We start from the raw sequence: 18,024 nt of genomic DNA, 5'->3' as shown, positions 1-18,024 counted from the left end.
CAGTGTTACCCTCACAACTATTGATGCGCTCAAGAGACACAGGGTCAAAACTCCCAGAGAGAGGTTCTTCTGCAAGAGGAGAAGGTGTTGCCTATTTTCTGCACCACATTGCTTTATGTGGAGCAAAGTTAGGCAGCCTGCACTGGCCCCCTGCTCTTCTGGGATCTCACCAAGGAGGCTCGGGCCAGCTCCTTCTGGTGTGAGCATTCTGAGCAAGGCACCTCCATCCATATCAAAGGACCTGAATGCAGCATCCAAGTGTGAAAACATTGGCCACTGTCCCATTTACTGAAAGGAATAATAGTACCCACTCACCTCTGGGAAGCATATGGAGCACCTCCGATTTATTATTTGTTTTATTTATTTTGTCACATTTATCAGCCATTCAACTCTCTGGGCACACAGCCCATACATTAAAACCCTGAGTATAATACAAAGATCTCCTCTATCCTGAGCACATCCTTTCTGAAAAACCAGGCATGGGCAGGAGGGAAGGATGAAAGATGCTTTGCACATGCAAAGGATGACAACAATATATTTGCCTCCGATTCTGTTTATTGATGGAACCACTCTGAAAACGTTAGCGACATCAGGACAATAGGATGAGGGTAATAACAAGTGGGAGGGGGGATGGATGGAAAGCCATGCTGGAGGTTGGGCACCGAGACAGCCTCTAGCCAGCCTGTCTCATGCTCAGGAAGTTCCTAAAATGCTCTTTCCATTATTATTCCTCTAATGACCCCATTAGACACGTGAAATTCTGAGAAGCCTTAAATATGTCTTAGAGATCCACACTGGCGAATCTGCCCAGCTTTTCTGAGAAACGGCAAGCTGCAATGAGGAATGTTTTAACATTGCAGCATCCCGACGTGTAATTTATTTGCTGGAAATTAATTGCATGTGCTGGTTTCATTTTCCTGTAGCGAATAATCAGTTTTGCTCCCTTTTTAATTAGGTAGCAACGTGGATTCCTCTGCTGATCATGGCACAGTGGTTTTTGCATGTCTCATCTTATACTAAAGGAGATTTCAAATCATTGTCTAGGGCCCAACGCAACTTTTGAGTGGGATTAGATTCTCCGTCAGCTGCACCTCCTGGGTCACCACTGGTGAAGACCCTATGCATGCCCCAGCTTGAGAATCCAGCCTGGGTTTTGGTGACCCTTACACCCTGCCAATTAGGAGTTTGAAGAAACTCTGTGGAGAAACCAGATGAAGGAGCCTGCAATTCCAATGGTGTTGACGTGACGTCAGGCCCAGGCCCCGCTCTGTTTCACCAAAAAGCGTGTCCCATCTGGAGGCTGTCCGCTGGCCCACGAGCCGAGACACTGCACTGATGCTCGCAGGACCTCATAGCCTAGAAGCCTTCAGATCATCTGTGCCGTGAATAGGTTTGGTCCACACCACACCCGGCACCTCTGTCAGCTCTTCCAGCTGGAGCAGCAGCACCGAGTGCCGTCGGCAGCCTCGTGTTTGGCAGCCGGATGGGGCCATGCGGACGCACACGGAGCACGTGAAGGCTGAGAAAGCCTCCTCTGCTGGCGTGTGCAGGGGAAAGCTTAATGGACTCCAGCAGCTGCTACTTAAAACGTTCGAATGGGCTGAGGAGAGTAAAAACTACCAGCTCCGGCTGCCCTTGGTTGCTTCCAGCAAATGTCTAATTGAGCGGCAGCGGTCAGCTGGATTTAGCTTCCGTCGGGGTACAAGGCACCCGCACTTCTGAAATATACTCTCCCGAAGCAAAACAAACCTACCGGCGAACAAACGCTGCCGGGGTGAAACGAAAACTATCGCTTATCATCGCTGCCAAACCATGAGATCCTCGGCAACTAATTAATCTGCAAGGGGAAAGTTAGTTAGCGGGGATTCCTGCTGCCTGCTGGGGGCCTGCCAGGCGGCCCCCCGCCCCGGGGCACCCCCAAATGCTCGATTTCCTCATTCCCTGCGGTTCCCGGGGGCGAGCAGCCCGTGTGCCCCGCTGCCTCCCGGCCCCGCTGGCGGCGGCGGCGGCGGCGGGAGCGCGCAGCGCGGGGGCGCGCCCAGGCGCCGTGCCCGCGCCCGGCGGAGCTGTCCGCGGCTCGTGGTGCTGAAGCCGCAGCGGCCGCCCAGCCCCTGCCTCCGCCCCCCGCCTTCCTCCCCGGCGGGGGCTCCTGCAGCCAGCCCGGGGCATCAAAGGCTGGGGAGGGCCCCGGTCCTCCCTTTGATTCTTCCCCCCCCCCCCCCCCCCCCCCTTTCCTCATCGTCACCCCGCCTTTTCGCTTTTTTTTTTTTTTTTTTTTTTTTTTAAAAGCCGGGGGAGGGAGGAGAGCGCGGCCACGTTCCACCCCTCCCTTCCTGCGAATCCCCGCTTGCACTGCAAACAATCTGCCTTCCCCATTGCATCCAAGGGAGATAGCAACAGCAACATCATCACCGCAAGCCGGATGGGAGAGCGGAGAGGAGGCTGCTGAGGGAGAAAGGCACACACGCACACGCCGGCTCGATGTTGCCAAAGCGGTAGGAGCAGCACGAAAAATAAGCCATGCTGCCCCGTGTGTCTGGCGCATTGTGCTCCATCAGAGCCTTTTAGGAGGAAGAAGAGAATTATCTGCTCCGATTTTTTATTTTTTATTTTTTCCTGCCAGCGAGAGTGCGACAGACTTGCGATGGTTGAATGTCAATGCCTGTGAGAGAGAACAACAGTCAGAGGAGGAGGAGGACAGAAGGGGAGGAAAATGAAGGTGGGGACGGTGGTGGAGAGAAAGAAGGAGCCTCGTCCAATGCATCAAAAGGAGGTCCCTGCAATCGCCGATAGAGCCCTGGCCGCCTTGCCATCCACAATGGTCTGTACAAGCTGCCAATGCGTTTGATGACGTTCCTGTTTTGTGAAAGGAGGAAAGGAAACGTGACCATGTAAGATCCACGTTTCTCCGGTCAATTACATGCGAAGAATAGATCCGATTTCGACGGGTTTTTCGGTCCAGGATGGTAACAGTTTAGGGAATAATACAGCCGCCTTCCCTCACCAATTTTGCTCTGATTATTTTTGGTGTGGTCCAGACAGCTGCTGGAAGAGAGAAGGTCAGAATATATAAATAAATATAAAAATATATATGATATATATAATATATATTATATATATATAATATATTTATCTCAGTACCTCTGGGATTAAGATCACTGAATGCTAATTATTTCTTTCAGGACTTTTAATATTTACAATGAAATCTTTTAAAGGCAACGGTAAAATCTGAAGCCACCTGGGAGTACAGTGTTGGAAACGTAGGGTGTTTTCCCACAAACAATGTGAAGGTCTTTTTGTCAAAGAGGCAATTTTGATAATAACGACAACTACCAGTTTTGCATTTTGCTAGCCAGACTGGCTGCTATTTTGTCTGGGTGCACACCGGGTCTCGCGTGATTGAGTTTGATTTTTTTATTTGCAAAAAAAAAAAAAAAAAAAAAAAAAAGAAGAAAAAGGAAAATTACTTGAGATGCCAAATACTGTCGACAGAACCACGGCCTCCCTCTTCCCCACACCCACCGGAGACGCGGACCCTTCTTTTTTCCAGGCTTAGGAGTTGCCGGAGCAGAGCCGGGGCTGTCTCCCGGGAGCGCCGCACCCCGCGGTGCCGCCGCCGCCCCTCGCCCCCGGACCCTTGGGCGTGGGAGCTGCCTGGGCGCCCCCCGCCGCTGCCAAACAAACTTGAGGAATCCACCCCGCCGGAGGGGGAGGGCGATAAAAATCCCCCGGGAGCCTGGAGTCGGTCGGTTTATTTATTTATTATTATTTTTTTTTATTATTATTCCTACCGCTGTTGCTAGCCTCGCACGGTTGCTGCCGGGGATTTTCCCCCCTCCCCGCCCTCCGGCCCCTCTTTTGTCGTCTCCCAACCTGCGAGCGCATCCCCCCCCCGCAGCACTGAGACCCCAGCAGAGCCCCCCGACCTCGGGGCTCCCGGCTCCTGCCCTTTCTTTCCCCCCCCGTCTCCTCCAGCCCAGGCAAGGCACATGTTAATACCACCCGGCGCTCTCCTTTTCTGCTACTGCTGCTGCGGGCTCCTCCGTCCGAGACAGATGTTGCGAAACCAAGGCCTCCTCAAGTGCCGCTGCCGCATGCTCTTCAATGACCTGAAGGTCTTCCTGCTGCGGAGACCCCCCGCCCCTCCGCCGCCCTCGCCGCCGCCGCCGCTCCCCATGCCCGGCGGCGCAGAGGCGGGGGCCGGCGGCACCGCTCCGCCCGGGGGGCGCGGGGCCGGCTGGCGGGGGGCGGCGGGCAGCCCGGGAGCCGAGGAGTGGGGGAGCCCCGCCGGGGAGCCCCCGGCCTCCCTGCCCAGCAGCACCTCTTCGGATGACTTCGGCAAGGGCAAGGCCGAGGACCGCTACTCGCTGGGCAGCAGCGTCGACAGCGGCATCCGCACCCCGCTCTGTAGGATCTGCTTCCAGGGGCCCGAGCAGGTGAGGCCGCGTAGGGCGGTGGGTTGGGGTCGGGGCTGGGGCGCCGGGTGGGTTCTTCAAGGGAGTATGGGGCGGGGGAAGGCTACATGGCCCCCTCGCTGCAGCCCGTCTCCAGTCTCAGGGCCGTGGTGGGGACTCGCGGACCCGGTGTTGGGGGCTCTTTGTCCCCAAGTGGGGCCCTGGACGTGACGATCCCAGGAATGATGCAAAGGTTGTGTTTAGCGTGCTGTTTGCTTTGAGAAATGTGACTTGGGTCTGTACAAACACGTGGCGGGAGGCAAGCCCACCTCAGCAGCAGTGCCTGGGAATGGCCAGCAAGAGCTCTGCAGGTTGGCCAACGCTGCCACGCTCCCAGCTGCACTACCTGGGGGAGGAAACTGCTGGCCGCAAGTGTGCCTGTGGAGCTGCAGCCTGGAAATGCCCCTTGGTACAGCCCGAGGGTGGGCCGGGGAAGTTTCCTTCCACCAAACAGGAGAATGACACAAATGCAACCTCACCATAACGTTAGGTGCCAACCTGGGGCGTTATTCTCCCCATTTAATGACAGTTACAAGAGGTTCGTGTATTTTCAGGCTGGCAGTAATATACGCAGCAACATTTGTGCTTAACGTGTCACAACTGCAGGCAGCAGGGAAGGCTGCAGACCTCTGCATGTAGGATCAAGCCCGGATAATATGCAGATAAGCCTTATTGCCCAGGGTAGCTCTGTTACCACTGGTGATAAGGGATCCTTGCACGAGCATGGGCTGTGAGGTTGGACTTGGCTGACACCCAGTCCCATTTTAGGCGCGGATCCTGGCACAGAAGATAATGCCTTGAGACCGTGAGCAAAACAGGCTTTGCTCCAAGTCTTCTTTCCCCTTGGTGGACCTGTGTGCTCTGCTATGGAAAGCCAGCACACACCTTACGGTGGCCACACTTGGGCACACGTCCTGCCAGTCCTGAGGGCAATGCCCACGTCTGCTGGGCAGTCATTGTGTTTTCCATTGTGCCAGCCCAAGGGTGGGAGGGAGATTAGAGAAAGTGGGGAATGGGCACACATTCATCTTTGGAAGAAGCAGGGCCAGCCACCGACTCATCCTAACACCCCGAGATCTCGCAGATCAGAGCTAGGTGATCAGTGGACTGTAGCCTTCTCTAAGCTTCTGCAGCTGACTGATAGCTGTGAGAGATGGTTTTCACCATAGGCTTTTAGATGTGGGTAGGGGAAATCATTCTTTTTCAGAGATGCTCTATGCCTTCCTCACTTGACTGTCTCCTCCCTGTCTCTTCTGAAAGTTGGAAGCTGTGCAACTCCCTGACTGGGAATTTGCATTATTCCACGTTTCTAGTACTCGTCCCTGGCTTACCATTCTGCTGTGTACATGAGACGTAGCGCCCGCAAGATTGGCTTGCGTGTGTGAACAAATAGAGCCTAAGCAGAATTAAAATAGAGGCAACTCGCATCCTTGGCGAACATCAATGCTTGAAAATAATTGGATGCTAATTTTCACACTTAAAACCTGTGTAGGTTGCATTGTAAAAGCGGGACTATTTGCTGACCATCTGCCAGCCTACCTGAGTGAGAAGCTGAGCAGACGTGACTGGCATCTAATAGAGTTTCGGCAGGATTTCTCTTCTTTGCTTCTCACAGTTCCTGACTGATATAATAAGACACTTACTGCTGGATTCTGCCAGTCGTCCTTGACTAGTACCTCATTCTGCAAATAATTTCTTCTTCACCAACACGTCTTGAGGAGCGCCTGAAACCCTTTGCCCTGCAGCAGCTGGGAAGCGCCAGTCATAATGTAGGCCCAAGGCGTGGGGCTTTAAAGCGTGGTCAGATCCTGACACAGATCCCTAGAAGTACAGTTCAGAACAACCGAGAGCTGAATCAGTGCTACTCGAGACCTGCAGTTTGGTTTGTTTGTCCCTTACATCCGACAGGGATAACTCCTGAATTCCATGTTCTTTCTTGTTACAGTAGTTACTGCTGGTTTAGCCCTTATTTCCCATTCGTTTTCCAGCTGAACAGCTGAGCACAGACCTTCATGTTTCAGACCCTTGCAGCCATAGATGTCATAAATGCACATAATTCCATACCACCCTTGCCAAGATTGTCGTGAAAATATATCCACTTGGAAACAAAATGTAATTGCTAGTTCTTTACTGTGCAGATTAATAACAATGACAGAAATAAACAGTGTTTTATTTACCTGTCAAAAACGTCTGAAACTGCTGCAGCTGTGGGCAAATTTGCAGGGCTGCATCACAGTACCAAGAACAAAAGCCTTCATTATAAATTGACTGTTAGGCGCTCTAAGCTTATTTACCCAGATAAAATGACAGTGAGTCTCCAAAAGATGTTTTAATCTTTTTTTTTTTTTTAGTACAACAGCCAAAAAGATTTCTTACTAATCTGGCTTCACAAGTGGATTTTATTTAATATCTAATGCAAACCAAAATCTGTAGGGATTTTCACTTTAAATTTATGATTGCCCAAGATGCATAATACTTCGGGCTACTGAATTGCTTATATCTTAAGCTCCTCGTGTTTGTTTGTGGCTGTTATGGGTAAACTGATTCTTTCATTTAGAAATGTGCTGAGGGCTGTAGGAAGGAGTAAATCTCATTATTGTAAAACTGCTCCAATCCTTTCATGTTACTCAGGAGAAATCAGTAATGCAAACGAGAAAGAGTGGATCTGATGACCAGGTGAACACAATGCCTGGGCTCCCATTTTAAGGGCACGAAGAGCAAGCTCTGCTTAGGTGTGGCAGTTGAAAGAGGCCAATTGTTTTTATTGAAGACTAGGGCATGAAAACTGGTGGGGTGGACTCTGCACTTGGTAATGGCATTGCCTGTCAGAGACTTGCTTGGCATTTTCAAATGTTTCACTCAGTAAATGTCCTTGACTGTTGTGTCAGCTAATTCTGAGACCGTGGATGGAAAGGCGAAGCTTGGGGAAGAAAGTGAGAAAGCAAGATGCTGGAATATTTTCTTCTGTTTTGGTTAATGCTCTGTGTTTGCAGAATTTTGTCTGCTTTCCTGGATCTTTGACAATGTTCTGCAAGAGAAGGAAACTAAGATGAGCTCTGCTCTCACAGATGTTTCCTAGTGCTTGGTATAGATCCAAGTTCAAAGCAAATCATGGCGAGTAGCAGGAAAAGACATGGGTGAAAAGTCCCTTCACATCAGCAGATAAAGTGTTTGCCCATGTCACAAGGAGTTAGCAGTATGGCAGGGTTTAGGATCTCTGAGTTGGTGCTAGCTGTGCCAAAAAATATAGAAAAGCTTTCTTAGATGAAACTGAGATCATTTGGAAATCAGTGTCTCAAGGACTGCTTGTCAGTCAGAGTGTGCATGCATCTTTTCTTACCTGTTGGTTTCTGTCTGTGTTTCTCTACTTCTCTGTTCTGAGGAAAAATACCATAAAGATGGGGATTTGAAAAGTCAGTGTGGATAGGATTGGTTGGCTGAGGAGGATCAGAGAGAACAGACTGTGACTCTTTTGCCAGCAGGCTGCTAGCTTGGACGTAGCTCAGTATTCAAAAGAAATGTTTGAAAATAGACTATTCTTCTTACCAAAGTCCCCTCCAGACTTTAGGGAAATCACCTCATTAATATGTGAACATGAAGACCTACAAGGAAATTGGAAGGGAAGACAACTTACATGGATAGTAGGACATGCATTTCTATGTGATACGTCATTAAGCAGTGGAGCTCCTTGCTGCAGGACATTAGCAGGACAAAGTGCTTAACTAAGTTTAATAATGGTTGTAAAGCTGTGTGGATACCAAAGGATATCTGGAGTCATCGGAATTAATGATAACACATCTGAAAGTAAAATTCATGCTTTAGGTCTGAATCTCGAGATCAGGATAATACTGAAGAGGAGCAGAGCCCCAGGGCTGGTCTCTAGCCCCAGGGCTCACCAGCCCCTTGTGCACAGCTGGTGAGATCTGCCTCTCCAGGTGCATGTCTGGGTTTCATGCCTGTGCACGTTAATGTAGGTACCTGCCACACTCAGGATGTCTTTGGAGCTAAGATGGCCCCCTATGTGAAGAGAGTCCCTTCCCCTGCACCAGGACTGCGCCAGGATACATGCAAAGCAGCTCTGCCCCCACCTGGAAATTCCTGACTTGTTCCTGCTCCTAATTCCTCAGTCTGGATGAAAATGCTATTCTTGGTGGTCCCAAGTAGGAGCAATGCCTGCTTAGTACCGCTGAGTCAGGATGTGCCACTGGAAATACCAAGTGAGAACCTCAACCCCGTTCCTGTTGCAAATACAGGGACATGCAAAATCCATCATTAGCTTGCTATCTGGTAGTGTCTGAAGTCATGAACTAAGCCGGGAAATATTGGCACTCTACAGACTGGGTATCTCAGTAGCACAGAGGAGTGCAGTAAATCACTGGGATGCTTGATTTCTGATTTACAACATTGTAAGACAGGGCAGAATTAGGTACCTCCTTCCTAGAGTGAGATAAAGAGGAAAAGAGGTAACCTGTGGCAGAATTTAGGGCACGAGGGTAGTAATGAATGAGAGGAAGAAGAAACAACTGCACAAGTAGCATTACAAGCAAGTGGAAAGCTGGGCAAGCTCAGGAAAGGAGATGCAGGTGTTTGGTGGGATCTGTCTAAACTGGCTAGAACATCAGCACACTGTTTTCGAACATCTTGAATCACATAATGACAGTGCAGGAGTCCCATCCAAGTCCTTTTCATAGGTGTGTTCCCACATGATTCATTTACATGGTGTTAGAAGGAGAATTATTCATTGGAAAACAGCCAGTCCTGCTAAAAATGAAGTCTAAGAGATCCTGGGATGCAGCCCTTTAGATTTCAATCTGTATATTGAAATACGTGGCAGAAAGGAGAAGAAAAAGCTTCCTGTGACATTCAATCCACCTCTCTGCTTTCCCGTCTTTGACTTTCAACACCTCTATGGCTAGTGTTCCTCTTTCAGCTGTCTCCGGATCAAATCTCTACTGTGCAGGCAGAACTTTTTTGGCTTCAGCAAAAGCTTTGCTTGAGCCATCAACTGAATGGAGCCCAGGATGTCATCTATTTTAGATTTAGACTCTGTTGCCACAGAGTTGATTGGCAAAGCTCCCATTAACTTCAACAGCAAAAGGGTAGGCGTCCAGTAGCAGGGACTTGACCCCTGTATTTCAATAATGTTGTGCACACAGCGGGGTTTCTATAAATAATAGTGAAGGCCACTAATCCCATTGACTTTTAATTGCTCCAGGAGACAGGGTTTTCACCTTTTGTGCCTCCTGAAACTCTGATGCCTGACCCATTTATTTCAGTGCCACCAGCTAGCCTGAGGAGCAGTTTTTCTTTTCTTTCACTTTCACCCATATAAAAGGCTTCGTGAAGGAACTTGTCTGTGTTTGTGTCACTGTTTCTTAAATACACATTTCAGGCCATGATTAACAGTGGCTGATGTCAGTTAGTGACAGAACAAGCAATGCAAAAGCATGTAGCTTCTTTGTTTGCATCTGTAAAGTCACTGTTATTCCCACAAAGGCAACGCTTGCTCCTGGAAGGGCTCTGTTTGTACAAAACTGACTTGCATTCAGGTTGTCTTTCAAGCAAATATTCATTCACAGCAAGGGCCTCCTCTGTGGCAGCCTTTTCCTCACATTGGTGTTTTTCCATTCAAGGATGGTCCAGAAGTCAGAAATACGGTTGTGCCAGAATCTGGATGATTGATAATGTCTGTGATGCTGTGTGTCCTATGTGTCCGCTGCGCACGCAGCTCCAAGTCAATGCAAGGTGAGTGCATCTGTAAAGCTTCCAACTTTGACTGCACTCCCAGAAACAGGCCTTGGTCCAAGGCTTCTGGATGGAAGCTGTCCTTGAATCACTTCACGAGGAGCTGAAAGTGCTCAGCAGCCCTTCAGGTTATGCCCGCAGAGATCCATTGCTGAGGGGAGGAATAAACCAATTGGAGATCATGCTATATGAGTTTATTTTTATGCAAGAGACAGTAGCTGAATTACCAGCCCCACACCTAAACCCCTCCTTTTGCTGGGCGGAGAAGGAGGACACACCAGTCTCCTGCTAAAGAGGCATTTCAATCTCCACAGGCAGTTTGCTACACCCTAACTCCCAGCAGAATACCTGCCATGGGGAGGGCTGATTTAATGATGTGGACTGAATTAAAATAATCTGAACTGAAAAATGGGTTGTGTTTTCCTCACTCCTAGTCCTGGAGTAAGAAAATAAGATAGACCACAATCAGTATTGGTCCATATCTGTGGCCAACCCGTCTCTCTAATTGCTGATTACTAAAGTCAAAAAGCCAAGTGAAGGTGTTAGCTGCTAGACTATATGTTCATCACTTCTCCTCTACACCTACTGGCTGATTTCAGTCAGGTTTAGCAGGGAGTTCAGATCTGAAAGGTGTTAAATTCCTGCAAGTTTCATGACAACCAGCTGGATGAAGAAGAAAACTAGTAGTGTCCTGTTATGGGAAAGGTTGAGCTATTGGCACTACACACTGTAGAGTCCATGCAGCAGGACAGAGCTTCAGATGGAGCCAAAGCTTTAACAGGATCATGTACCCCATTAGACAAGGAAAAAAAAAGAAAAATGGTATGGTTTCCATGGAAAACCAGACTCAAATAATACAGAATAGCTTGTTAACTTTTTATCTTTTTCCTTTTCCTTTGTTAATCAGGGTTACTTGCCTAAAATGTGTTGCTTGATGTTGAAGACTTACTTAGCTTCCCCCATCCTTTAACAACCGACCTTTTATCCTTTTCTGCTTTATCAGTGGTTACAGTAGAACAGATTAGTTTGTTAGCAGTGAAGAGTGATGAGTGATGGCTTTCCTCTGGTGAGGAAAATAAGAGCAAGACCCGGAAACCTATGCGGGTAATAAATCTGCTGTTGCCGTACCCCTCTGTGAAAAGTGATGAGATAAGGCAAAATGTTGGTGTGCAGACTGGCTCCAATGACAAGGCCCAGGTCCTGAAATCCTCACACATCAGTTCTTCTGTCATGGTCTTAAGTTCTTTGGTGGTTCTCTCTCAATTCCTTCTCTTCATCTTGGTCAAAGTCTAAAGATACACCAGACCTTGGTGTATCTCACCAGACCACCCATCCCATCTGGCTCTACTCTCCAGCGGTCTATGTTACTGTCTTATCCAAGCACCCTGTATCTGCAGCTCAAACACTGGTGGCACACTAACTGTCATCTCCCATAACAGTCACATAAGTTTAACCTGCTTTCCTGGGTGGGAATGAAGGAAGGGATGGTGCAGAATGGAAGAAGGGTAACCAAAAATATGTTTTGCAATTTGTTTTATTCTTTTGTACGGAGGCCAAAGACTGCTACTGTCTTTGTGGTGTCCCATTGTGACGTCACTCTTAGCAGAAGTTCACCAGGAGTTGGTTGACATTATGTTTATGTTAAAGGTAAGGCCAAGAGGTCACCTTTGCAGAAAATACAAATCATTTGGAATCATCTTTAAAGTTTGTAGTGCATTGAGCATTTTGGGGTGTCTGCCGTCATGTGATGGAGGCAGCCTGGAAGCTGTAGCCTCTGTGAAGTCTTTTCCTGTGACTACCGGAATAACCTCTGCTGCTATGTGGGTTTAGCTTCTGTTACTTAATCCATGCACTGATCCTGCCCAAGCACTAGGCAATGCCCAGGTCTCAAGAGATCAATTAGTCCACCTATCCAAAATCCTGACAGAGGCTGTTCTATCCAGTTCTTAAGGGTAAGCGTGACTGGAGACTCCAGTTGTCCCTAGGCACTCTGTTCTAGGACTTCACGATCCTTCTTGTTAGCAAATTTTATATAAAGTCTGACCTGAATCTTTCCTGCTGCAGCCCATTTCTTCTTGCACTGCCCATTAGGAGGGCAGCAGATTATTTTTGCCTTTTGCTTTTTTTTTTCCAAGTGGCAAGTAATTGAAGGTGTTACCCAGTAGTTGGATGTAAATATAGCAAAAATTGATCTGCTGAGGACTGTACAAGTTGAAGTGACACCTAAAGTCATGACGCTCCTTGTTCATTTGTAGGCCAAACAATCCCAAATCTACCTTTGCTCTTATGACATGTTTTCTAGACCTCTGATCATCCTTGGTATTCTCCTCTGGATTTTCACCAGATGGTCCATATTTTGCTTTAAATGCACCGTCTAAAGTAAGAAACAATTATCCCTTTGAGTCCTTGTCAGTGCTGAGCCGTGCAGAAAGGTTTTGAGTCCTCTTTAACAGATAACATACGCCATCCATTTCAGGCTGATGTTTGCCCTCTCTTTTAATTAATTTATTTTTTGAGCAGCAAAAGGTTATTGATTGTTTTCAACTCATGAACCCATATAATCTCCATGTCCTTCAGAACTGCTCCCTGGTCAGTCCTCCATCCTGGATCTGTGCAGTTGAAATTGCTGCCTTGGTGGAAGAGCTATATGTGGCCCTACTGAATTGCATTCTTTTTTTCAGTCTTCTCCATAACAGCAGCCCCTTCCAGGTAGGCCTGCAGATGCGGTACACGTTCACTCTATTGAATCTTCCATGTCATTAATGATTTGAGCTCTTCTCCCCTGAGTCTTGGAGAGAGCTGGGAGGAAGAGGCTGGAGGAGCAGCTTTAAGGATCCCCCGTCTGTCTGAGATGAGTCTTATGGATGGCACTGTTCCTGTCTCTGCTCACATATAGCCATGTGTAGGATGGGAGAAGGGATCCCCATTATTTCATTTCAGGTGTCTATGCTCTGCCCCCAACTAAAGTCACTCCCAGTAAGGCTGAATATGATCTTTCTTGGCAGATCCAGGCCTCCAGCCAGTCCTGCCTGAAATGTTGATCCACCTACCTATTTCTCTCCTGCTTCTGCAGTCACTCTGTCACTGGTGGGATGGCTAGCATTTCCTCCACAGTCCCTTAATGAATCCCACAAAGCTCCTTTCTCTTTGTCCTTCCCATTTTTCTCCAGCTTGTCTACTTCCTCCATTATGCCAGCCCTTAAGGCCAGCTCTGCAGGTTTCATTCGTTTCAGTCCAACCCCAGATGTCTTTCTATTTCCCAGACTTCTCTTGCTGAACGATCTGGCATCACCTCAGATTTCTTTTATCCGGCATTTTCCTCTGTGTCCACCTTTTTTCTGCCTTTCTCTTGGGCCAGCACTGTCACTCAAGGCATTAGCCTTACCCTCAGCTTAAGCTTCTTTCATTTTCCAGCTATGTATACAGGTTGTGCTCAGATCTTTTGGTGCTTTCTTTCGTGTCACACAAACACTTGCTCAGATCCTCATCTCTTGACTTCATTTCTGTGATCTTTTTTTCTCCAACCTTCCCAGCGCAGACATTGCCTTCCTTTAGTTGAGTCAAGACCAAGATGTGAAGATCATTTTCTTTGATTGGTACTTTGATAGAGGAAGACATTCCCCTGAGAACTGCCATGTGCACCTCCCCTCCCAACAGCGCTCACTGTCATTACCCAGGTGGATCCTGTCCAGTTTTTACTCCAGTTCCCAGTCATTGGGAGAGCCAAGAAAACCCTGTGAATGGAACCAATGAAGACACATTATACAGCATTGGCACTCAGACATCCTGCTGGTATTTCACCCATGTCACATCAGCATCTACCCTGGCAATTTCATGTGGGTGATGAACTAAAAGTTCAAGGGTGGTTTGTGTTTTCCACAAGTACAGGGCCATGAGCTAAACCTGCTCCTTCAAACACCCCAGAACCTTTAGTTATGTCAGGCCTTCTTCTCAGTCTTGCATGACCTTGCCCTGTTCAGTGGATGAAGTTCTTTCCGTCTCCTTTTCCCCTTGTTAAGTGCAGTAGGACCTGTCAGGATTAAAGGTGCTGGGGAAGTACAAGCTGATTATTATCCCATTCCAAGTGATATTAAAAGAACATTAAGATGGATCAGATGAGCATTCAAGAAAAGTAGGTAATAATAAAGTATTATATCAGCAGAGAAATAGCAGTTAAGTAATTAAAGAGAAGGGTTTGCACAAGAGGCAGAAGTAAAGTTATGGGTGCTTCTGGCCTCTAGACCATTCTTTATTTTAATACTGTTGTAACCTTTAGAGGATGTCAGTATGTCAAGCACTGTACCAAGAAGGGAAGCAAGGCTTTTCCTGTCCTAGGGAGTACACAATTTAGCACATAGAAAAAAAAAAAGAAAAGAAAAAAAGACAACATTTCCTTAACATTGAAGAGGGGTGAATTCCGACAAGATTTAGGGCTGGAGGGGTGTTATTGGACTAGTATAGTCTGAACCTCCTTATAATTGCAGTGAAAGAAGTTCAACCAGTGAAATTCATGCTTGAAGGTTAATAGCTGAGCAAGGACTAGAGGAGAAATACCCCATCTTGATTTCAAAATCTCTAACAATGGGAAGTTGTTGCAGTGCCCAAGGAGAAAATCTGGGGAAACAGAGAACTGAAATTGTCTTTGCATATGAACTTTTGTCTTTTCTGTCACAGAAAGGACCAGATACTTTGTGCAACCTTAGAAGCCAGCTTCTGTAACCCTTGGGCTGCCTTGCAAAGGTTTCCCTCATGGAGAAGTTTTGTGTTTGAAGACAGTTTTACTCCACATCAGATTAAAAGCAAGAAAGTTTCAGACTGGGCAAACATGCATGGGATTCAGCAAGTTAGGAAAAATCAGTTCATAGCCTTCTCTGACATATGAGAGCAGAAATGTTGTCACCTACATTTAACCCACATTTGGAAAATTTTCTTCATAGACAGGATGGCTACATCATTTCTAAGAAAAAGCTTTCTACAGCCCCCATAGCCTGCGGGGAGGACTCCCACATAAAATCCAGCTTACTAAACTGCCATGACCTGACCCAGCTGCCATCAGCTTTCTCTTTCCCAGTCCTCACGGGTTTCTTTCTTGCCCTTCTTGCAAACATGAAAATCTGCAGAAGATCCCCTGGCCATGCTATCCAGCAGCTATTTAAGAGATTTCCTCTCTCACCTTTTACTTTATGTTGCCAGGCAAGAAGAGTTTCACCTCTTCAGAGGTGTGCTCAAGCATATGATGCAAACATAAGGGGACGGTGGCAATTCTGAGTGTTATAGCTCAGGTCAAACAAAATTACACGACCACAGAATTATTTAGGGTGCAGGAACCTCTGGAGGCCATTGTCTCCAACTTCCTGCTCAAGCGATTCCTCCTAGGTCAGGTTGCACAGGGCATTGTCAGGCTGAGAGCTGGGTACCTCCAAGGATGGTTGTTGCACTTACCTCTCTGGGCCCCTGGTCCAGTATTTGAATTCCCTCCTGGTGATTTTTTTTTTCTGATTTCTAATCAGAATGTCTTATGTTCCAAATCGCATCTGTTGTCTCTTGTCTTATAACCATGTACCTTCGAGAAGAGTCTAGCTCTGTCTTCGCTCTGCCTTTCCGTGAGAAGGCTGAAGACAGCAATAAGATCTCCCGTTAGCCTTTACAGCGGATTTAGGAGGAGGTATACAAAAGATAGGATTAAATGTCTGCTCTGGCTCCCCAGGGTGGATTTGGACAAGGGTTGAAATTTTTGTAATGGTAGTCAGATAAATATCAAGGGAAAGTAGCTGCCCAGCCACAGATTGAAGAACGAGAACAAACATTGCTAATAATAGCTAAGGCTCAGATATTTCTGTTTGTCATAGCCAAGACATTTCTTGATCCAATAATCACTAAACCTCCAAGAGGTGATACTATTTCAAATGCAAGTCACAGGAAAACCGGTCAGAGAAAAGCTTGATTGAGCAAGAACTATTTCTGTTTAAATTGAACAGAAGGATAAGCAAAAAGAGATTTGTAACTAAGGTTTTCAACTTTGCAAAAGCAGATTTTGAAAAATTAGGAGTCTTTAAAAATATGCAATATAGCAGAAATTTATTATACATTGTCTAATGACTACCAAAACAGCCATTAGTCTCTTTATAACAAACAAAAGCATTCTGTTACAATTGCTGCTTTCTGGCAGTTCACAGTCATTCTCCCTTCTACGGGCTATTTTTGCTTTCTGCTTTCACTTAATTTGACTGGAAAGCTGGAAAGCTTCAAAGCCTGTCCCAAGATGTATTTTAATAAAAATGAAAAAAGAATATACTTCTCTCCCTCTAGCTTGCTTTTCTAAGCAACAGTGCTTATCCATGTAAGTTCTGTTTATAAGTCCATTAGATGCACTCAGTAACATTTAAACTTCTTTGCCAAAGTCAGCCACCTTTGACAAAGAAAGGGTGCAGAATTCTCAAGCTCCTATGAATTTCATGAAAACATGTGGCCAAGTGGAACATACCCCCATGTTGGGTTTGTGATGCCATGGAGGAGAACTGTCGTAAGAGTTGCACCCCTACTAGACATCAAAGAAGCCACCTTACTCCCAGATACAAATGTGAGAGAACCTACACGTCCTTTGGCTCCATTGCCCATTGCTCTCAGATTTTTTTTTTCTCTGTTCTGTTAGAAGAGGCAAGAAAAAGATCCATCTGCCAACAGAGGCTGAGCATAGTAAGTTTGAATACCTACATATTTCAGAAAATTATACATTTAGGAAAACCAAGGAGCCGCATAGTAAAAGTTTTGGACCTTCTCCACTGATCATAGTCCAGGATCTGTTATTTCAATCGTTCTCTTCCAAGAGCACTTCACGACAGGGTGGTCGCACCCACCCAAAACAGTTACCCCTCAGACAGTGCAGACACGAAGGAGGTTAGTGTATTGCCACACAGGAAGCCCTGAAAGCCTGAACCAGCAGCTTTGGTACTTGGCTGATGGCAGCACCTCTTCCCCAAGCCTGCAGAGCCGTGTGTCACTCAGTGGCTGTAGCAAACCCAACTGGAGTGGAGAGCCAGGTGCTGGAGTGGGGGGCAGTTGCAGACCAGTTAAGTGAGTATGCACCGTGGGTAGAATGTCAGAAATAATTCTGTCCTACTTAGTGAGAGGAGGAACTTTGATAAGAGGCAGCCAAAGTGCCTCTGTAAGTGGGAAAGTGAACTGCTGGAACTCTTCAGAAGTTGTTATTGTTGTGGTAAACCAGGGGCAGCGCAGAGATGGCTACAGCCTTGCGGATTTCCACGGAGCAGTCCAAGAGGCTCCACATCAGAGATTATTTGCAAACGCAAGGCATACAAATGTGTGTGTGTGTGTAACCAAGCTGCTCTGTGTGTTCAGGAGGATCAGAAACATACGGGGTGAATGTTGCATTCTCCTCTGAAGCTGGCAGGAGGTTTGCTACCATATCAGGGCTCTGTTTTCTGTTTGGGTTGGATCCAGTTATTTTTCCCTTTAGTGGATGTGAGGAGGCCACTGAGATCAAGTTTCTCTGGTGAAACAGAAAGTGCAGGCGGATGATCGTGGCGGAGTGGAAGCCGGAAAATGTGTGCTCGGCTTCTCCGACCAGCACCAGGCTGTGTTGTACCTGCTGGAGCTTCACTTGTGTGTTCCTGAGGGGACTCCACCACCACCAGGAGAGCCCAGTGACACTCACCTTCCACAGCCCTTGCTTCTTTGTGTCACTCCCAGTTCTCCCATCCCTGTTTGTGTAGCTCCTTCCATAGGATTTATCACTTCATCTCTCTCCAGGTAATGTCCCTTTGACAAACCAGGGGAATGTAGCTCACTGTCTTTTTTCACCAGA

General features: G+C 47.2%; 1 protein-coding gene and 1 long non-coding RNA gene across 2 annotated transcripts in view; one reads left to right on the top strand and one right to left on the bottom strand.

Annotated features, from left to right (window-relative positions):
* Positions 1–2,593: 2,593 nt before the first annotated feature.
* Positions 2,594–3,234, bottom strand: LOC121072194. Its single transcript, XR_005821054.1, has 2 exons — positions 3,142–3,234; positions 2,594–3,045 (listed from the first exon to the last, which is right to left on the bottom strand). It is a non-coding gene; the product is annotated as an uncharacterized LOC121072194 (long non-coding RNA).
* Positions 3,235–3,758: 524 nt separating this feature from the next.
* The window catches only part of MARCHF4 (membrane associated ring-CH-type finger 4), an 89,136-nt gene continuing 74,870 nt past the window's right edge, over positions 3,759–18,024 (top strand). Inside the window, exon 1 of the mRNA XM_040561576.1 lies at positions 3,759–4,436. Coding sequence (XP_040417510.1) covers positions 3,990–4,436 — 447 coding nt within the window. The 5' untranslated portion in view covers positions 3,759–3,989. The remainder of the gene's footprint in view (positions 4,437–18,024) is intronic.

Source organism: Cygnus olor, chromosome 6 (genome assembly GCF_009769625.2).
Source record: "Cygnus olor isolate bCygOlo1 chromosome 6, bCygOlo1.pri.v2, whole genome shotgun sequence".
In the NCBI taxonomy this organism is placed as follows: Eukaryota; Metazoa; Chordata; class Aves; order Anseriformes; family Anatidae; genus Cygnus; species Cygnus olor.
The sequence above is the reverse complement of the archived record's forward strand: the minus strand, read 5'-3'. Positions and strand labels throughout refer to the sequence as shown.